This window comes from Micropterus salmoides, unplaced genomic scaffold, assembly GCF_014851395.1.
Source record: "Micropterus salmoides isolate LMB-PRFRI ecotype aquatic unplaced genomic scaffold, ASM1485139v1 Ms_hic_scaffold_15, whole genome shotgun sequence".
NCBI classification, from domain to species: domain Eukaryota; kingdom Metazoa; phylum Chordata; class Actinopteri; order Centrarchiformes; family Centrarchidae; genus Micropterus; species Micropterus salmoides.
In genome coordinates, this window is record NW_024040596.1 from 3,621,821 (window position 1) to 3,640,891 (window position 19,071).

General features: G+C 43.4%; 1 protein-coding gene across 1 annotated transcript; it reads left to right on the forward strand.

Moving 5' to 3' along the window:
• The first annotated feature begins 1,350 nt into the window (after positions 1-1,350).
• LOC119903824 (insulin-like growth factor-binding protein 5) lies at positions 1,351-14,508 on the forward strand. Its single transcript, XM_038720064.1, has 4 exons — positions 1,351-1,684; positions 10,000-10,214; positions 10,412-10,531; positions 11,140-14,508. Exons 1-4 carry the CDS (start codon positions 1,351-1,353, stop codon positions 11,269-11,271), a joined length of 801 nt encoding a protein of 266 aa, XP_038575992.1. The 3' UTR covers positions 11,272-14,508.
• The last annotated feature ends 4,563 nt before the right edge of the window (positions 14,509-19,071 follow it).

Below are 19,071 nucleotides of genomic sequence, written 5' to 3' on the forward strand. Positions count from 1 at the left end.
GGGGGGGGGGTTGTTGGTGGATTTCCCTCATGGCTCCATTTCTAACACAAATGGTGTCCCATGGAAGCAACAGGTGCAGGCTTTAAAGGTGACTTATAGACCGGAGCAGCTATTCCTGCAGTGTTATCTAAACAGACAACCAAACCACAAATCGGACGAAAAATAAAGTTACTGCAAATCCACGTTGCTGTTCCATCCCTTATATAGGCCTAAGTGAATGATTTAATGATAAACATGCATGTTTAGCCATCCCGGTACAGTGTCGCGCACAAACGCTTTCTTTCTATTGCTGTTTGACAAACTGTTTCTTCAAAGCAACACTTTGCTGCAGCTGCGTCCGACTTTTCCTTACTAAGGATATTCCATTCAACCCCTGACAATGAGGCACTTGTGACTCAATAGGGGGTTACCAATGATTTATTTTTTATGGCCATGGAAGAAAAATGTAAGATGTAAGAAAATGAGTTTTCCTTGAGACCTGAATCAAAGTTTCAATACTTAATGACCTTTCCGGGAACGAAGTGCCATTTGTAAAGAGGCTTTCTAATCTTGGACAATTTGTTTCTAACCTCCAGGAGAATAATCTCACCCACACAAAGAAAAAGGAGAAAGTAGCTTGTTTGAGAGTGAGTTTGTTTTGCTGATTTGTTTGTTGAGAGTGTGATCTTTTCGCAGTGCAGGGCACCGTGCAACTCTTTTGGGGGCTCATTTGAAGCCATGCACAGACCCGCAGACAGTGAACGTCTGCGGGTTTTCGAGGAGCGCTGCGCTGAAATGTGTTGATGAGGGTTGCGTTGCTTGCTGCTCTTGCCTCTTGCACCTCGGCATCAGTTCAGCCTTCAGGGTGAAAGAGCGATCCTCCTGCTGCTGAAAAAAAAAAATGTTTGGCCGCCTGCCAAGCCGTGAAACAAGTGCGCCTCCCTTCCCTGCTGTTTAGCGTATTCATAGTTAGGGGTTTGGGCTCGGCTGTTTTTAAAAAGGCAAGGCAGCTCTCAAGTTGATCAGTCTGCTCAGGAAACTTGTGGTGGAGAAAGTACTGGAGTCCAAACTGAAGGGGAGAGAAGTTGAGATTTTGTGCAAAGAATTGCTTTGCCCCTGCAGAGGACACTATCTCGGGACACATTGCACATATATTTTAAATTGTTAATTTGAACTCTGTGCGGTGCACGGCGCAAAGCGTGTAATTCATGTTTTTTAAATAGATAGCAACACTCTTGGATAAAGACTCTTGGCTTTAGCTTTAAAAATCGGATTATCTGACTGAGGCATTGTGCTCATTAGACCAGTCTACTTTTCCCCCCCTCCTCTCCGCATTTGAGGTTTATGCTATAACTGAAGAGAACACCAACAATGTTTCTGAGTTTTTGCCTCTTGGTGACATTTATCTTGGGGCTGTCCGGGTGCTTGGGCTCATATGTGCCGTGTGAGCCTTGTGATGAGAAGGCGCTTTCCATGTGCCCTCCGGTCCCGGTCGGCTGCCAGCTGGTCAAGGAGCCGGGCTGCGGCTGCTGCCTAACATGCGCCCTGTCTGAGGGACAGGCGTGCGGCGTTTACACCGGGACATGCACCCAGGGCCTCCGCTGCCTGCCGAGGAGCGGGGAGGAGAAACCCCTGCACGCCCTTCTCCACGGCAGGGGAGTGTGCACCAACGAGAAAGGATACAAACCTGCCCACCTGCCCATAGGTAAGACGCGCACCGGCCGGCTGTCTAAATGCATGTTTGGGACCTAATCTGAAAATGTCAATGTGCAGAAATAAACGCATCAATGCTAAAAGGACAACAGGCTTTCCACTCTCCTCTGTGGATGAGTGTGTGATGATGCCTTGTCCCATGTGGGGATCCGCTTTGTGCTGCAATGTCTAGCTGGAATAAATGAAAGCCCAACAGAGTGTGTTCCGTGATAAATTCAATCGTTTTAGTAACCTACATTAAATGACATTATTGATGATATCCCTCTTGCCTCCTCATCCAGGGAGCCCAGGTGGTTCCCATCCCCAGAGTTGTAGAACATGAGTACCGGTACCATTGCTCTCTGACAGAGCGTTTGTTTGACAGATGGTTTGAGGTGCCAACTGATTAGCTGTTATCCACTGCCTTGATTAAACTGGCTGCAGGAGCTTATTCCTCTTCTCTTTCCTCCCACGCACCTTGGTGTTCACAGGCTCCGCGTCCAGCTGTAGTGACACTGTTGTGTTATTGTGCCGCTCATTGTGAATCTTCATGGTAATAAATAGCCTACACAAGGTGAACCAACACTTCAGTCTGTGTGCCCGGTGCCGGTTAATCTGACGCGGGCGGCTCAGCGCTCCGCTGCGGTAAACGCACACGGTGTGTCCCCGCTGGTTTGAGCTTCCAGTGCGGGAAAGTTGAGCTGTCAAAGTGCGGTCCAGTCCCCATTTCTTTGTAATATTTACATTTGAAGGCAGCGCGATCACGCTAATTTCTCCAAGGAGTGTTTCACCGTCTCTTCTGAAGTCTTGACGCAAGGAAATTCTCAACCGAGTGAAAAACGTTATGAAAAGCGGTCTGTGCTCTACATGACAGTAGTGTAGGCTATTTATGCAAGGCTCAGTAAGAGGGGAAATGTGGGAACCCCTAAAGTGGAGCTTGTTCTGCAAATTGCCCCCTTTAATAACCACAACTGTAACAAGTGTCTGTCAAAACCCTCTCTTTCCCATCCTTACGCCAGAGCGCATTAGACTTTTATGTCTTTCATTTCTCCCCGTTTTACGCCTTTCCAATATCATTCACACCTGATACGTGGAATCCATCCAGGCATGAGGGAAAAGCACAGTGTATAGATTATATGGGGAGGCATGAGGCGCCACTCCATCGGCGGAAGATAGATTTAGGTCTGCAGGCTACCCCTGGCGTTGTGTTTATAGTCGGATTACCACTAAATCTGTGTGCGTGAGAGAGAGAGACACAGAGAGAAAGAGAGTTGAGCCAATAGCCTTGAATGATTTAAGACATTTCATGGTTTAGCAGAGAGGTACACTGTCACTCAGAATTTTAGCAGCTTGTCAACAACTAGATAAGTAGGTGGTAACCACAAAGGTTTTGGCTACATGCCTCATTCTGTATAATAGGCGACCACTGGGCTGATTTTGGCTGTTGACAGAGTCATTGGGCTGTTTGCTCCAGTGAGCAGAACCTCACCTCTTTTCTTAATGACATTAGAGCAGAATGTGGTTTGTCCATTAATGCCATTTTTGTAAAAATACCAGCAAACCTTATGTTTTGTAAAGCACTGAACTGAGACACAGTAAAGGCAAGCCATCAGTTCTGTGTGTGTGTGTGTGTGTGTGTGTGCGCACGCATGCCTGTGTGTTTGCTCTCATGTATACACGGGCGGGGCTGTGTGGGTGTCTGGGTGTGCATTGTGTGTGATTGTTGTGAGTGATGACACCTCAGGCGGTTTGGTCTCACTCTGGCTTTGCACACACACAGAACCTGCCTCCTTTGTTGGCCCACAGAGGTAATCAGAGCATCTTTTCCTGCCTCTGGCAATGCATTCATTGCATGGGCGCTCAGTCACAATGCAGTGATTCAGCAGAATGCCTCTGGCTCTCTCTTTCCTCTGAAGGGCCTTCTGTCAAACAGCTCAGCCGATTGGTGCTGGTGAGGTGAGCTCCTGGTTTCCTGTGGTGTGGGGTTGCAGCTGTCTGTGTGCTGTACCAGCTGAGCAAAGCAAACACAGGGAGGAGCTCAAGTGTCCGCAGCACTCAGGAGGACATGGGAGCTGCAGCCTACTAAATATTGACCGGGGCAGCCAAACAATGGCAAAGAGGAATATTTGCCATCCTCCAGCCCCCCTCCCTGTACTCTTTATGTAAGAAAAAGATTCCTGGCCATCTTTCTGCGTCTGGGTTCTCGTCCCAGCGGTGCATTAATTCACATTTCGCTCTTGCACTGTGATCCCAGGGGTTGCTTGGATTGTAAGGCACAGGAGGAGGTATGTGCTTTGGGGGCACTCAGACTTTGTTAGCCCCCCTATGAGTGAATCAGACTCTGGAAAGCTTGCCAACAGATATGACTTCATGGCAGCAGGCCCCTTGTCCTTCAAGCTTCTGAAAGGCCCTATGTTTTAACAGATTGCTCTTTGCCAAGAAACAAAAGATGATTAGGGAGTGGTTCCAAATCCAGAATACTTCACACACACACACACACACACACACACACACACACACACACCCACACTAAGCTAAGCTAGAAATACTATGCCCCTCGTTCGCATAGCAACAAGAAACCTGGTGCCTTTACTGACAACTTTAATACTTTTCATTTGTCTTGGCTCTTTGTATGTGCAGTTTTAACCTGTTGCCAGACAGTTTTGGAGTTTTTCAGCCACAGCGACATTTGGAATAGTTAATGATTTTTCACGAGTCTTTGTCCTTGATATTTATAATCATGAGTAATGAAGCGACCGCAGACTTCTGATGCTTAATGTTTGCCAGAGAACGTCACATATGTCCGGTCACACTGTGGCCTTCTCATTTCTAAGCACCATACAGAATCACTTGTCATCACATACTTTTAGAAAGCTATTCAGCTTTGAGAATCAGCATCTGCTTTTCCCATGTCCGCTGACACAACTGGTTATTGGGTCAAAGCTGGGAAACTAAAGCAAGTGGTAAAGCGCTGATTCTCTCTGACAGTGCACTTGGACTAATGACAACCAGCCACCATACTCTGTCTGCTGTGGACGTTGCATGCTCATACAGACACGCCACGTTAGATATATCTCTGGTCACGTATGGTCCCAGCTGCCCCACAGCTTCACGATGGGCTCATGCAAAAGAAAAGACTGTATGTGGATTTCCATCCATCTCACCTTGAACATCTGAGACAGTGCAGTGAAAGCCTAGCATGCTGCAACTGATCTGTTGCAGGTGTTAGGGAGAATTATTTGAAAGGTCATTTTGTCAAGATGTCAGATGAGGACTTCAAGGAAAAAGCACACAATTCATGGAAAATGGGATCCCAAAGAAATGAAGAGAACCCGGTTTCTTAGCTATGACATTGATACTGTTGATGTAGGTTTTGAAGGCACATAGCATTTGATGTACAGTATGATCATAGGGACAGTCGACAGCACTGGGTCTGAACCTCTTTGGCACACTTGCCTGATTTCTCCCTATAAAACTTTACAGTGGTATTTGTACAGCTTATTGGTCACTGACACCTAGCCTGCTGGTGGCAACAGCTGCAAAAGAAATCAGCTCTCATTGTAGTGGTTGTACTCTAGGAGCATGTGATTCAAAAAAAGGCAGGGGATGGCCGCATGCTGGGCTTCAAAATGATGTCACATGCGTTTACTCCTGACCTGTGCACTCACCTCCAACACCTGGTTACATGCTAGCATGTTGCGAGAAGGGACCAAATTCATCTCAAAACAGAGGAGTTTTTTCAAATTCCCAACCGAAAGCAGGACAAAAACTAGGCCTCTTAAGTTTCTCTGGATCTGGAAAACAATAGAGGCTCCAGTGACTTCTCTGAAATGCTTGTGTTGCTCAGAATGTGAGACAGGTAAACCTTATATGGGTCCCTGTCCTGGTAGGTAAGTTCATCGTTGGCATTGAAATGTGCTTTCTCTTAATTACTTAATAATTATTGAAATTGTGTTTGATTGTTGATTCTTACCTTCAACCACTTAGAAGTGTAAGAAAAAAACATTTCAAAAGAAGATGTTTCTTCCAGTGGTGTACCTATCATGTTACATAACAGGCGGTTCGCTCGGTCTTGGGTGTGCAAAGAAAAGATTTAAGCCCGAATGAATGTGGAAGTTCTTTCTTCGCCCACTGGGATGTTTCTTTAAATGGTGCTCGGAGATCGGCTTTGTGCAGTACATCCAGGAGCGCTCGACTCTCGCCAAAATAGCTGCTTCTGCCACTGGGGACTTAGAACATCGTCACACCCAGCAATTGTGTTGTGGTGATGGTGACCCAAAAAAGAGGTTGCGTCCGTCCATGTGGCTTGTTGAAAACCCAAACTCAGATGTAGGATGAGACCTCAGACCAAAATTAGGAATGTACAGTAGAAGAGCCATGCGCCTTACTCTGGTAATGTACTTTTTACATGGACATTGCAACATGGACTGAGCATTTATTTGCGCTGCAGAAGCTGTAAACAGGTCAGAAAGTTTGCTTACCTTCTGCAGCATTTCCCTCTTGGAAAGATTTTGTATCCTCTCATAAGTCCTGTTTTGCAATTTATGATCCTTGAATTGTTCTTGTTGCTATTTATACCATGCATTCAGAAAAGCAGGAAACTTTTTGATTGCAGTGAACATACTCTGTGTGCACAATACCATGGGAAGCGTTATTTCCTGCATTTTCAGAAGCAGTTTGAGATCATGCACGGGGTCCAACTACAGAAATTCCATCAAATCAACAGGACATATGGGTCAAAACATAATTCCCTTACACTCGGTGGTCAAAGAAACTGGTTTGGAATGGAGCCTTTTCAGTCTCAGTCATTCATATAATCAGGCTTTGAGTGCAGAGGGTGTATCTTATTGGCTTTTCAGATCAAAACCACTATCGCTATGAAAATGCAACTGGCCATCCATGCCATAATTGTTTACTCCTCTGATACTAAACTTGTCATTTTATCTGATGATAAGAGTTCCAGCAGTGGTAACTATGCCACACGTTTGAAAAGCCTCTGTGACCCAGATATCTTTTGTCATCCGGACCTAACTTTTGTGCAACCTCAGTGACCTGCACAACTCCACTGGTTTGTTCACACCTCCCTTTCTGCTCTAGAAACTACAGGGTTATCAGGCCATGGCCTTGCTTTCAAATTTTAAGTAGCGGAGGCAGTCTGAGGCTGAAGGATGGTTTACTAACGTCGTGCTTTATATGACACAGGCCCTCAGGCTAATGTATCCCTACATTATCTTGTCCTACCCCCTGTTGAGATTAAACAGCACTTCTATTCACCACTCTCTTACATCTTGTATAGATGTAATTTCAGATGCAGCGCAGCGAGTGACTTAATCAAAGGCGGGACATAACAAACGTGGTGTAATGCTGGGAAATCAAAGAAAGGTGGGAGAATGTATTGTCCCGGCTTTTATGCTATCTAAATGGTATTATTGTAGTCTTAAAGACACAGTGGAAAGCACAATCCAAAGAAGGGGTAGCTTATCTTTCATGCTTGGGCTGTTGCCCGTAAGAAACTTGGGATATTCATGAAGCATAATTGTGTGCAGATGTTAATTTTTAAACAGAGAAGTATCAGGTGCACCTCCTTTGGCCAGTCTGAGCCTCTCATCCTAATGAAATCTTCAGCTCGAGCACAGAGAGAGAGAGAGAGAGAGACAGAGAGACAGAGATGGCAGCACAGCTTTGGGCTCTGCTGAATGGAAGAGCTGCATATGACTTGGCTCACTTGGCTCCGGTCCAGCGTCTTGGCTGAGTTTCAGGAGTTAAACACAGACCCTCTAAGCCTCCTTTACAAGCTGGGTACCCTGAGCATGGAAAAACTGAGTTTTTGTGGCTGCGCCGAAGAGCCCACTTCAGAAAAGATGAATTTGGTGATTTTGTGAGTGGAGGAGAAAAGAAGTCAGACTCCATTGTCTTTACAAAAGCTACATGTTTTTGTAAAATGCAGACAAAAAGCCTTTTCAATCCCACGTGTTTAACACCATCCTCTAAAGAGACAATTTTTAAAGTGACTGACTTGTAAGGTAAATATAATAGATGTGCCATGCTCAGACCTTCCTTAGTCCGGCCATTTATATGCTCAAATGAGATTACACATGAAACAAGAATGCACATTTAAAAAAGTACAGACCTTATTTTCAACAGCATATTTCATAGCCAAATATGTGGCATTTTAATCAAGCGCCCTGAGAAATTATTGGCCTGTACAGCAGAAATAACGAGTTTTTCCACAAGGTCACATACATGGTGTACATAGGAATGCTTGTTTGACGTATTTATTTATAGCAAGTAATAGCCTGGTAGTCTGAGCGGGGAGACACAAGGACATATCTAAACACAAACCAAGGCCTGCCAAGTCATGAGTTGTGAGATTAATTTCAAAGAGACGGCAGTGCAGCACAGAAGCCAAAGACCCAATTCTGGTAATCACCCTGGCCCCCCTCTCTCTTCCCCTCCCAGAGACTCCAGACGCTCATGCTGTGTCAGCCTCTTTGAACATCAGTTTCTCAGAGCTCGTGTCCTTGTTACGTCTCACTGCCTTTCTCTACGGTGGCTGTGTACTAACAGGCCAGTCAGAGAAGTTATGGCAACTTGTTTGCAACTGATTCCCTCAGGCCCTGATACAAGTATGGAAGTTGATTTGTCGTTCAGCAGCGTTTGGCCTATAGTCGGCAGCCAACATTCCTCTCTGGTTCAGTGCGTCTGGCCCTGTGCACCACGGCGGGTTTCCTTGTCAGATAAATATAACCAGGGTCATCCACTGGCACCATCGCCTCAGCCAGTTGGGGCCTGGCAAAGTCCCCACAATAACTCTGTACTTATGGTACAGCTAAGCCAGGAGGGGATGGGGGGGCTAAGGGCTTCTTTCTGTGGCCTCAAAGAACCTCTGGCTGGGGGTCCAGGCTTAAGAGGCTGAGCCCCAAAGATAGGAGACGGGTAGGGGGGGGTCTAGGTTAAGGATAAAAGACCTCAACCTGTGAACGGTCCATCAAGAGAGACATTCAGATTCCTGAGACTCTAGTGCCCCCTGGGGGAGCTGAAATTACGTCGAAGAAGTGCATAAAATGTAACAGTAATATACAAGCATTTATATGAGTCCACAGAGCAACTGGATTTTCCTCAGCTTGACATTTGAATCAGTTTAATGTTGGACACATTGCTGTAAAGTTACGACACCCTGAGGCCTTAGTCCCTGTCCAGATAGCGTGTTAGCAAATTTTCCAGGCACAGTGTAGGCAGCCACGCAACATGTGATGTTGTTTTCCCAAGTTGTAGAGGTCTGTATGCTCACAAACATGTGCTGCCTGGTGTCTGTGTATTTCTGCGTGACTTTTCAAATAACTTTAAGACCACCATGTCTCAGTGAAATATTAAGGACATTAAAAGACTTGGAGTGGTCGTGTGTTGTGTGATGTTTTGATTTTCTTTAACTGTTGTCGGTAGAGAATAAGGGGTTTGAGAGGTGGAGTTGGGTGAGAAAGGATGAGTTTAAACTCCTTTGTTTTGTGTAGGAGTTCATCAGCTGTTGAGCTGAGCTCCGGCCTCCCCTCCTCTATAAACAAATGGGAAACAACAGTTGTTGGCACAAACCCCGGGAAAAGCACCTGGTTTTGTACTTATGTGGGACTAACAAGCTGCATAACTTCACATTTATTATTTATGCAGACTGCAAATGCAAATGTAATAATTAGTATTATATTATAGGTTCTAATACTGAAGACTTTGTTCCTTTACCAGGACATTTTTCATTCCTGCATTTTATGTTCCAGTTCAAATCAATTTTTAAGACTACTTTTATCGTTGAATAATGCAGGAGATTAAATAAACATGTGAAACATTATAGTTTTTCTTTTCTTTTCTTTCAGCTCATTTTTTTTTAGTTCAAGGCCAACTTTAATGTTTAGTTTCAGTCTCTAAGCTCTGATCAGTCTCACGTTTAGCTGCTCTGAAAAACCCACTGTACGCTACATGCCCAGCACCACACGGCAGTCAGACAAAGCTGGCAACTGGCTTTTAGCAGATAAAGAGACAGACTTTCCCCTAAGGAGCTGGTGGAGACCAAAACAGTGATAATGAGCGTGAATATTTGACTTATATTTGCCGCATGGACAGAAATGTTGTGTTTACAGCTTGTTCGAAGTCGAAGCTTTAATTCTTTTCATGCTTCTCTTAATTTGCAGCAGAGGACAGGCACAGCCAGTGCCAAAACCATTTCTCACATTATGTTTTATTCTATAATAAACAATCTGTCACACATCACCAATTAAGAAATTAACCGTACACATATGTGACATTAACTGACTATATTTTATTTGTTTTCCGGTACAGATCGTGAGTCTCGAGAACACGAGGACACCCTAACCACAGAGATTACAGAGGAGCTGCAGCCAGCAAAAGTACCACTCCTTCCCAAAGACATTGTGAACACTAAAAAAGTCCACGCGCTGCGCAAGGAGCAGAAGAGGAAGCTCGGCAAGCAGCGCTCCATGGGCTCCACCATGGACTACTCCCCTCTGCCCGTTGACAAGCATGAGCCTGAATTTGTAAGTGCATTTCTGACTTTGGTGACTCCTAGTGCTAGTGTTTCTTCCTTCATCGTTACATCTCAGAAGGGTGCATTTCAGTCTCTCCCTTTGCATAGCCTTTAAACGTCTTCAACCATCTGAACACTTTCTCAACCCAGAATGACCTCTAATGACTGTGTTGCTTGATTTTAACCCCGTGCTGTCTTTCCACAAAGGGTCCATGCAGGAGAAAACTGGATGGGATCATTCAGGGAATGAAAGACACTTCTCGTGTAATGGCTCTGTCTTTGTACCTTCCCAACTGTGACAGAAAAGGATTCTTCAAACGCAAGCAGGTGAGTTTGCTTCACAAATTTCTTTTACTTTGCATTGACATTTAGTCTAATTGCTTTTACTTTTCCCCCACCATTCCCAGTACTGTACTGAAAAATTCTGTGGTGAAACCACTTTATTTTGAAATCGCAATAAATTCACTTGTAAGGGCAAAATAAATCCGGAACAATCTTTCTTTTAACTTTGGGGAACTCTGACATGTGATACATTCGCCCCCTTGACCTACAACAAGCCGTGTTGACAGTGCTGACCTCTGAGGGAATGGAGAACCGGAGAGTCCAAAGTGCTATCATAGTTTATTTGTGCTGCACCAACCATTATTATGTTATAGTTGTGAGACAGGAGTCGAAGATACTAGTATGTCTTTTGATATAAATGTATAAATGAATAAACTATGTGACCTATTAGTGACAGAGCTAACCAGCTTGTTAACTGACAATCAGGCCGCAATTGTGACTGACCAGCACCGCCTGTAATGTCCTGGCTAGCCAGCATATTAGGCATTAGTTTGAAAGCTGCAGCAGTTAAGCCTCAGGCGTTACCCTTACAACTTTTTCTAACCCTTATAGCAGTTTTCATCAAAACTATAATCTTGCTTTGTGGCCCACAGTGCAAGCCATCTCGCGGCCGCAAACGAGGCATCTGCTGGTGTGTGGACAAGTATGGCGTTCAGCTCCCTGGCACAGACTACAGTGGAGGGGACATTCAATGTAAAGACCTGGAGAGCAGCAACAACGAGTGAAGAGGGTGGGGGGGACCACCCTTGACTCCCACCCCTCCCTCCACCCCTAACCACCACGTGACCCAGGGCCCACGCCTCCTCTCTGAATCACGCCTGTATGCTCCGCCCTCCGTTCACTTCAAGATTTTTGTTTTTTCAAATTGAAAAAAAAAAAAAAGGAAGTAGAAAAATCCAAACGAAAGGACAGACTGAAAAAAAGACACCTTTAATTCTTTTTTCTTTGCTTTTCTGTTGTTGACCAAGCACTCATGTCCGAATGAGGGGAAAAGTCCCGGAAGATTTGCTAGATCCCTTGACTATCGCTCATGGGATCCCTTGTATGAGGCGGGTCCCCTGGCTGCAGATCAATGAAAATATATGCACACAATGGATATATTTTTTATAGAAGCTAGGCGTCTCAATACACTTTGTATGATGTCAAATTTAACACAAAAAAAAATTGTGATGACGAAAAGGTATCAGGCCCACTGATTGGAAACGGATCAGTTCTAGGTAGTGGAACATGACGCCACTGTGGAGCTGACAATTGGCAGAGTAATTCGACTTTTTTTGTCAGTTTTCCAAAAGAAAAAAAAAAAAAGAAACAATAGATAGGGATATGCTGTAACAGTTGACTCTATCTGGGTATGTGGTTCTGTCAGAGCACTTATGAATAGGGGAACCTGCTTAGACATGTGTAACTTCACAAAATGATTTGTGCATTTGTGCATGGATGTGTGTATGTGTACAGTGCGAGTGTGCGGTATGTATCAGCCTGTGTTGGAGTGAACCTATTGCAAAAATAATGTCCTTTTTCTCTCTCTTTTGTTTGATTTTGTCACAACAAGTATTGCTAGCGCTTGAAGTGGTCTTGGGGCTGGCCTTCTCTATAAGCAATGTAAAGTATGTTTCGGGACACGGAGCGTCAAAAAGAGTAAGCAGATCATCCAGATGAACCTATGTAAGTGGCTCTTCGACAATGTAGCTAGCCTGATATGCCAACTGTGCCTATTTAAACAGACACTGCCATGCAGGGCGACACAGAGCATAGAGAGCACTGACTCTACCGATGAAATAAAGATAAGTGTTTTCAGCTTATGTGATGGGACTCAAGTTTGACTTCAATCTGCATAAGCAAACTTGCCTGTCAGGCCGGTTGCTTCTCTGATTCAGTTGTGTGAAGTGTAGTTTTGTACGGTTTTGTTTGTGCTGTTTTCTTTGCCTTCAGTGAAGTAAAGACCGCCCACTTTTGAGCCATGTTCCTTTATCAAGTGGTTTCCCCTCAGTTACTGCTACTACAGTGTAACCATGGTGTATTACTTTTAAATATAGTTATTGAATGTTGTTTTCCTGTAGAAACATAGTATGACAACAATGTAATTGTGCTTGGAAAAAAAAAAGATTCTAGCCTGTAAAGAATTTGAATAGGTCCTTGTAGCCTGTCAGGAGAATGACCTAGAGTCATGTGACTACAGGGCAGTCAAAGAAGCTAACCCTCTTCTGCTTACATGCCTCGATGCAAAGGTTATCTACCTACATCTAAGGGGAGCATGATCAAAACAAAAGGTTACAGATTATAACAGGGTCATTAAAGTAGAGTTGTTCTCTCTCTGTGTGCAAGTCACAGTGCCTTCCTACATGCAAATACACTTAAACAATGACGTGAAAGTGACATGGATATCATACGGGGCAATTTCCTTTCACAGACAGCCCCCCACCAAGGCTGATACTTTAAACAACGGTCAAGAGGTCTAGGTTTAGTTCTTATTAAGAGAAGAACGATGAATGTGGTAGGTCCTGTAAATGGTGTCAGCAACACGTTGTAAATCCATTTAGAATCTCCGCCTGCACCTCGGGGCAATTCTGGACAAGAATGATGCGTGAGGCACTGCTGTGTACCCTCAGTCAGTTAAACCTCCCTCTTCTCTTTCCTTGACAACCAATAAGCTAAGATTCTTGCATTTTCATGTGAATGCCAATGTATATGATTGCCAGACAGGGGAAGCCAAAGGATGTTTGGAGGTAAATCAACCATTTCCTTTGCTGCAACAAAAGAGAAATGATATGTGCGTCCTAAATGGCTTCCGGTTGTGAATATATTATCAAAGCTCCTTGCCCCACCAAATCCCCACTCCCACTTTCGAAACAAAAGCAGCTTGCACTTATTTCAGTTACTTAATATTGACATTGACTCACAACGACGTCCTAAGATGTGGTATCATGAAGTTAGTGGAACACACACACACACACAAAAAAAAAAAAACAGCCACAAAAGCTAAATGTTGTGTTATCTTGTGCTTACCTTTTAAAAGGTGGTGCTTTGAGGTAATATTTGTTGACAGGGGCTGTGCAGCCCATGCCTGGAACCTCCAGTACAGCAACATCTTTTAGGGAAAAATAGATTGAAAGTAACACACAGCTAGAGATGTTCTCATGGCCAATTGCACAGAGATGAGAGTTGTGATAGAGAGGGGGGGAAAGAGACGGAGAGGAAAGAGGAAGAGCGAACGCCATGGGCAGTGGTCACAATCAGGGCCTAGCCACTATCCCCGATACGGGGTCACCAATTGCATGACATTAGACACAGTTAGCAGAACAGTAAACAGGAGTCATGGAAATCTGGGGAATGCAATACTGGAACCAGAAGCAAAGTATCAAGCTTCACCTAATGTTATACTCTTGAGTCAAAAAACAATGAAACATCTGATATCTGGTACTATTTACTGGATCAATCAAGTGTTCCAATACTTCAGTGTTCTAAGTATTTGTTTCTTTCGTCTGGTTTGCAGGTCGAGGGTCAGGCTTAAAAAAAAAGTCTCTACTAGCGTCAGTGACTTCCTGTTCCCCACACCTGTTTGCTAGTGACTTCCTCAGGTTCCACGTCTCCTACTTGGTTTAAACTCATATTCATATTCATTCATTTCATACTTCAGTAGGACAGTAACCACAGTACAGCTTTTTTTCTGAATACATAACACTTTCTGGATGTAGTGAAACAATACAATTGGTTTTCATAATTTGGTGTTCACTGGCTTGTGAAATAAACCCATCGGTGGCAAGATGATAGTGGGAAATAAAATGGTCAGTATTTGGAACTACATAAAACAAATAAGAAAAAAAAAGACAAAAAATCTCAAATTATTAAAGTGAATATCACTGTGTAATATTTATTCAACTTGTAATTTATGTACTCTTTTAACCTTTGTCTTTTTTGTTATGACAAAGCATTTATTTAAATAAAGTTATGTATTCATTTAAGCACTCTGGTGAGGTTTTCATTTCTATTGTTGCATTTTTAAGAGGAGTAAGAAGCCACTAAACTGGCAAACTGGAAAAGTACAGTTTGAAGTGGAATCATACTGATAGTAAGCACTGACTAATCTCCAAGGCACGAGCTGATAAACCTCTTAGACATAAGTCTGAGACACCCAGGCTAGCCCACAAGGATCTCATGAAGCATGCAGGATGTGACTTTATAAAGCCTCGCCCGAGGGCCAGTCACCTGGTTTTCAACACCATACTCAAAAAGATTGCACAGGAACAAGGAAGTCATTTAACATGAGTTTGAACTTCAAGGGGGGGGATAACATCTAGCGGGACCAGCTCACTATTCAAACAACTGGGAAGAAGGGATTTGTAGCCTGGAGGAGGCTTCATCATGTTATGGAAACCCTACCTTTATTACCATTTAAAGGCAGAATGGACTCCCCGGAGACACGCCCATTCACAAAGCCATACACATACAGCTCAACAGCAGTGCACAGACACAAGGTGTGCAGAGGATATGAGATGGAGAAAAGCTACAGATGGTCTGGTACATAAAGCAAGAACGAGCTCAGTGATACCATAGTAATTCTAAGGTGCTGCAATTTTGATATTCACACTCGCACACCCACATATTTGTCACAGCGCTCTTTTGAAAAACATTATGAAACACAGTGGAATCACTTGGTTACAATAAAGTATAAATTTAATACACAAATCAAGTGCAGTGATATCAGCTCTCCATCACCAGTTTGTTTACAATTTCTACAGCATGCCAGACACTCATGAGGATAAAATATGGAAGGGATCAAAGGATCGTAGCCTGCATCTCCGCAGATCGGCGTCTGGTCATTTTAATTCCCTCATGGATGGGTCTTTTCTTTTTGGGGGCCACCAAAGTCTTTCCCTGGGGACCTTAAGACATTGACCAACTCCAGATGTGGGTGACTGAAGCAGGGCTTGAAAGGGTGGAGGGCCCAGCAGTTCCTGTACAGCAAGCAGATCAAGGCTGCCGTGAAGGTTGTTGTGGTGCGTCTGTGTGTGTGTACATGTAGCAGGGAGGGCACAGACTCTGACTTCAGGGAGGAGGAAACATGTGTTGAAGATTTGATTTGTGAGGCAGTGAACATGACAATTACTATTTGCCTTCAAAGAAAATGACAACTGCACTTAGGACTTCAAAGCATTTATGCCCCTTTTATTACATAATTAGGCCAACAACGCTGGGTAGCTTCATCTAACGTCAACACACGCACCTCACTCCATCCCAAACCCAGTCAAACTGCTGTGTCGAGTCAAACTGCTGTGTCGAGCATTTCGAAACTCAAGAGTTTTGCGCAAAGGTTGCATGCTCTTCCTCTCTGCATATCTTCGTATGCAGTATTATTATGATCAGTGCTGTAAAATCACATGCTATAGATTTGGAGATGCTTTCACTTGCTTGTGCGTCAATTTGCCTGTGGCTCATATCATTAAATGTGACTTTTAGAAATGATGATGGGGCATATAAAAACACAAGCGTACAAATGGCACGCAGATGTTTACACTGCGTAATTGGGATCTTGGCAAATCACTGCTTGTGCTCTTGTATAATGCTATCTCTTAAAGAGGTAATGGTGGTTCTTTTCTTCGCCGGGATGGAGATGAAAGGAGATTTGAAAGAATGTACAGCGGCTGGGAGTAAATCACACGACTTACTGGTGGAATCCTCCAATGCCGGTGGTAGACGACGGCAGACAAGTGTCTGCTAGTATTCATCCAAGCCCTTTCATCACTGATGGACTTAGACCCGGAATCCCAAATAGAGGGTTCTTAAGCTCGGATCGGATGTGACTGTGAGAACCACAACTGCATGTTAAGTAAACCAACTTTGAGATTAAGATTGAACATCCAACAAATCATAAAAGGAGCATATTAAGGCAGAATTATAATTCTCCTGCTTTGGCTGACATGCAATGCAGTATCAGACAAGGGCACGGTCTGTAGTCCTGCATTTCACCAGTGGTGTGGTAAAAATGCTTTATATAAGGAGGAAAAAACAAGAGATAAAAAAAAAAAAAAACATGTCATGGAAGATTTGGGCAATTTAAACCAGTAATCTGACATTTTAATGTTTAGAGCTTGAAGTTCTGGCCATTGGGTCTCAGATTATCAAACAACTTCCCAGTTCAACTTTGAGCTACAGTTCTCAAGTCACTTGTGGTTCTTGCACCGTCCAGCCTATTTTTAGCGATGTCACTGTGCTCAGAGATCCCAGCAATTCATTTTGTGAGAATAATGCTATGTAACCTGAGAAACGCGCTGGCCGGATCTACTGAAGATGCAGCTTTCCATTAAGTTTTTTAGCTTAGAATTGGTCTTTAGCATGCCGTGTTTCCAGGCTGGATAAACACACACACACACACACACACACACACACACACATAGTGGCTTAAAGATATTAGCTTGTTCAATATTTTCTTCTATTCTTGCCCCTTTTGCACAGTGCAAATATGCAAATGCATAACCCCATCTATACAGATTCAAGGCACTGTTACTCTCTTGACTATAGAAAGTCACAGTCTTCCACTACCTTTCCACATGCCACCATTACAATGCATATTTTAAGGTTTTGTTAATCAGTCTTTCTACAAAGCTGAAACATAATACCTCCGTCCTTTGTCCTTATTTGAAGGTAAACCCATCTACTGCTGTAGAATCTGCTAACATCGGAGTCCCATGACATTTTAACGTTGATAAAACAACAATTATTTTGTTAACATTCAACAAGTACAGCTTCAGTGAGTCTTACAAACAGGCACACCATCAACATATCAAGGGAAGTTGTTGAATGCTAACAAAAGAAATACTAGCCTGAAAGTAGGGCAGATCTTCGGCTCTCTAGGCCAATACACGCACATGTGCTTTTGCACATACACACAGACACAATCACGTAAGGACACACATACTCACCCCCACTCTTATTCCCACTGCTAAACTACCCTCCTCAGTCCATTGTGCCTGATCTATCAAACCCAAAACAAAAGACACTTGTTTTGATTTGTTTTCAGAAAAGGCCAGCTTAAAACTACCATTAAATGTGGTGAACAACCCGAGGACGCCCGGGATCCGTGGGTGACACCAAGCCAAGCTGTCAAACTTTTAAAGAAAACTTCCTGCCAAAAAAAACAGCATTAATAAAACGACATAAAAAGAAGTTAGAGGAAAAAAAACAGCATGTCGCAAAAGCTGAACAAAGCTGTAAAGTTGTTGTTTCTGGGACTGCTCAGCTAACTGGCACACTGGCACATGTATAAGGTTACAAGGCCAGTCAGGAGTGGTCTCATATGATACTCATTTGGCCAGAACTTCAAAGAAGTATTTCTTTATACCCAAGTCATGAATCTGTTTGATCCCAAATCAATGGTTACTTTAGTTTGATGACTCTTTCAGCCATGCGTAAAATGTACCAAGGTTGTATAACATATAAAAACTTTATGTGTGTCCTAACTGCTGCCTGTATCTCGATTAGTCCGTGTAAAGTCTATCAGAAACAATATTTTCTGCATGTCCTGAACCTGATCAAGAGGATTAAGAGGCATTTTTATTAGATTGTTTCGAGTCTAGTACATCACTCACATGCCATAACCCGCATTGAAAGTGTTAGGGGTCATTGTAGTCATTTCTCCTCATCATGTGTGAAGCGATCTGTTCCATATGCAACTACACAATGAAAGATGGGGGACAAAATCCTCTTCGCTCTGTGCAAACATGCATTCCAAACATCAGGTGATGCTACTTAAAGGCTAATTTTAGTTAGCCAAATCGAGAAGGTATCTTTGATCTGCCAGTGCGTAGGATTATTGCTGCTGTTGTTTCCTCGCAACAAACCCACATGTGACTGCCAGGATGTATCTCTCCGCCACAGCTCACCAAGGAAATACTGTCCGTGGAAACACAGTGGGAGTATGGTATTAAAAAGAGCTTACATTTGGAGCATATCCACTTGGTTTGGGTAACTCACACTGTTGTAGCCTCATATTAGAAGCATTTTTGCAGAAAACTATATTTTGTTGCACTTTTCTTTCTTTTTTTTTTACAGCGTAGTCTTGCTAGGAAGGTGACTTGAGTGTGGAGAGGAGGAATGACTAGAGGGACCAATAACTCTTTTAACCCACATAGTGAGTACTACATTTTGTAGCTTGTGTTACACTTTTAAAGCTCTTGGTCCACTCAGGCTAGTATCAGTGATTTACACCAACAAAACACATACACGTCACATTTTAAAATCCCTTGGAGGGATATAGCGTATCGTCATAATGCACAACTCTAAACATCATTTACCTGGGAGTCATGAGAACGTTAACCTTCACTTAACATAACAAGGGCCGGTCGACATGACGGAAGGTTATAAACGTGTCAGTCACATGCAAGCCATTACAAATACTTCCACAATCACAGCAGGAATAAAAATATATAACACGACTTTCTGATTATGCTGCATCTGCTGAATAATCCCCTTACTGTGTGTTTTTACAGTGGCTGCAATGGATTACAGATACACTTTTAAAATGTGAT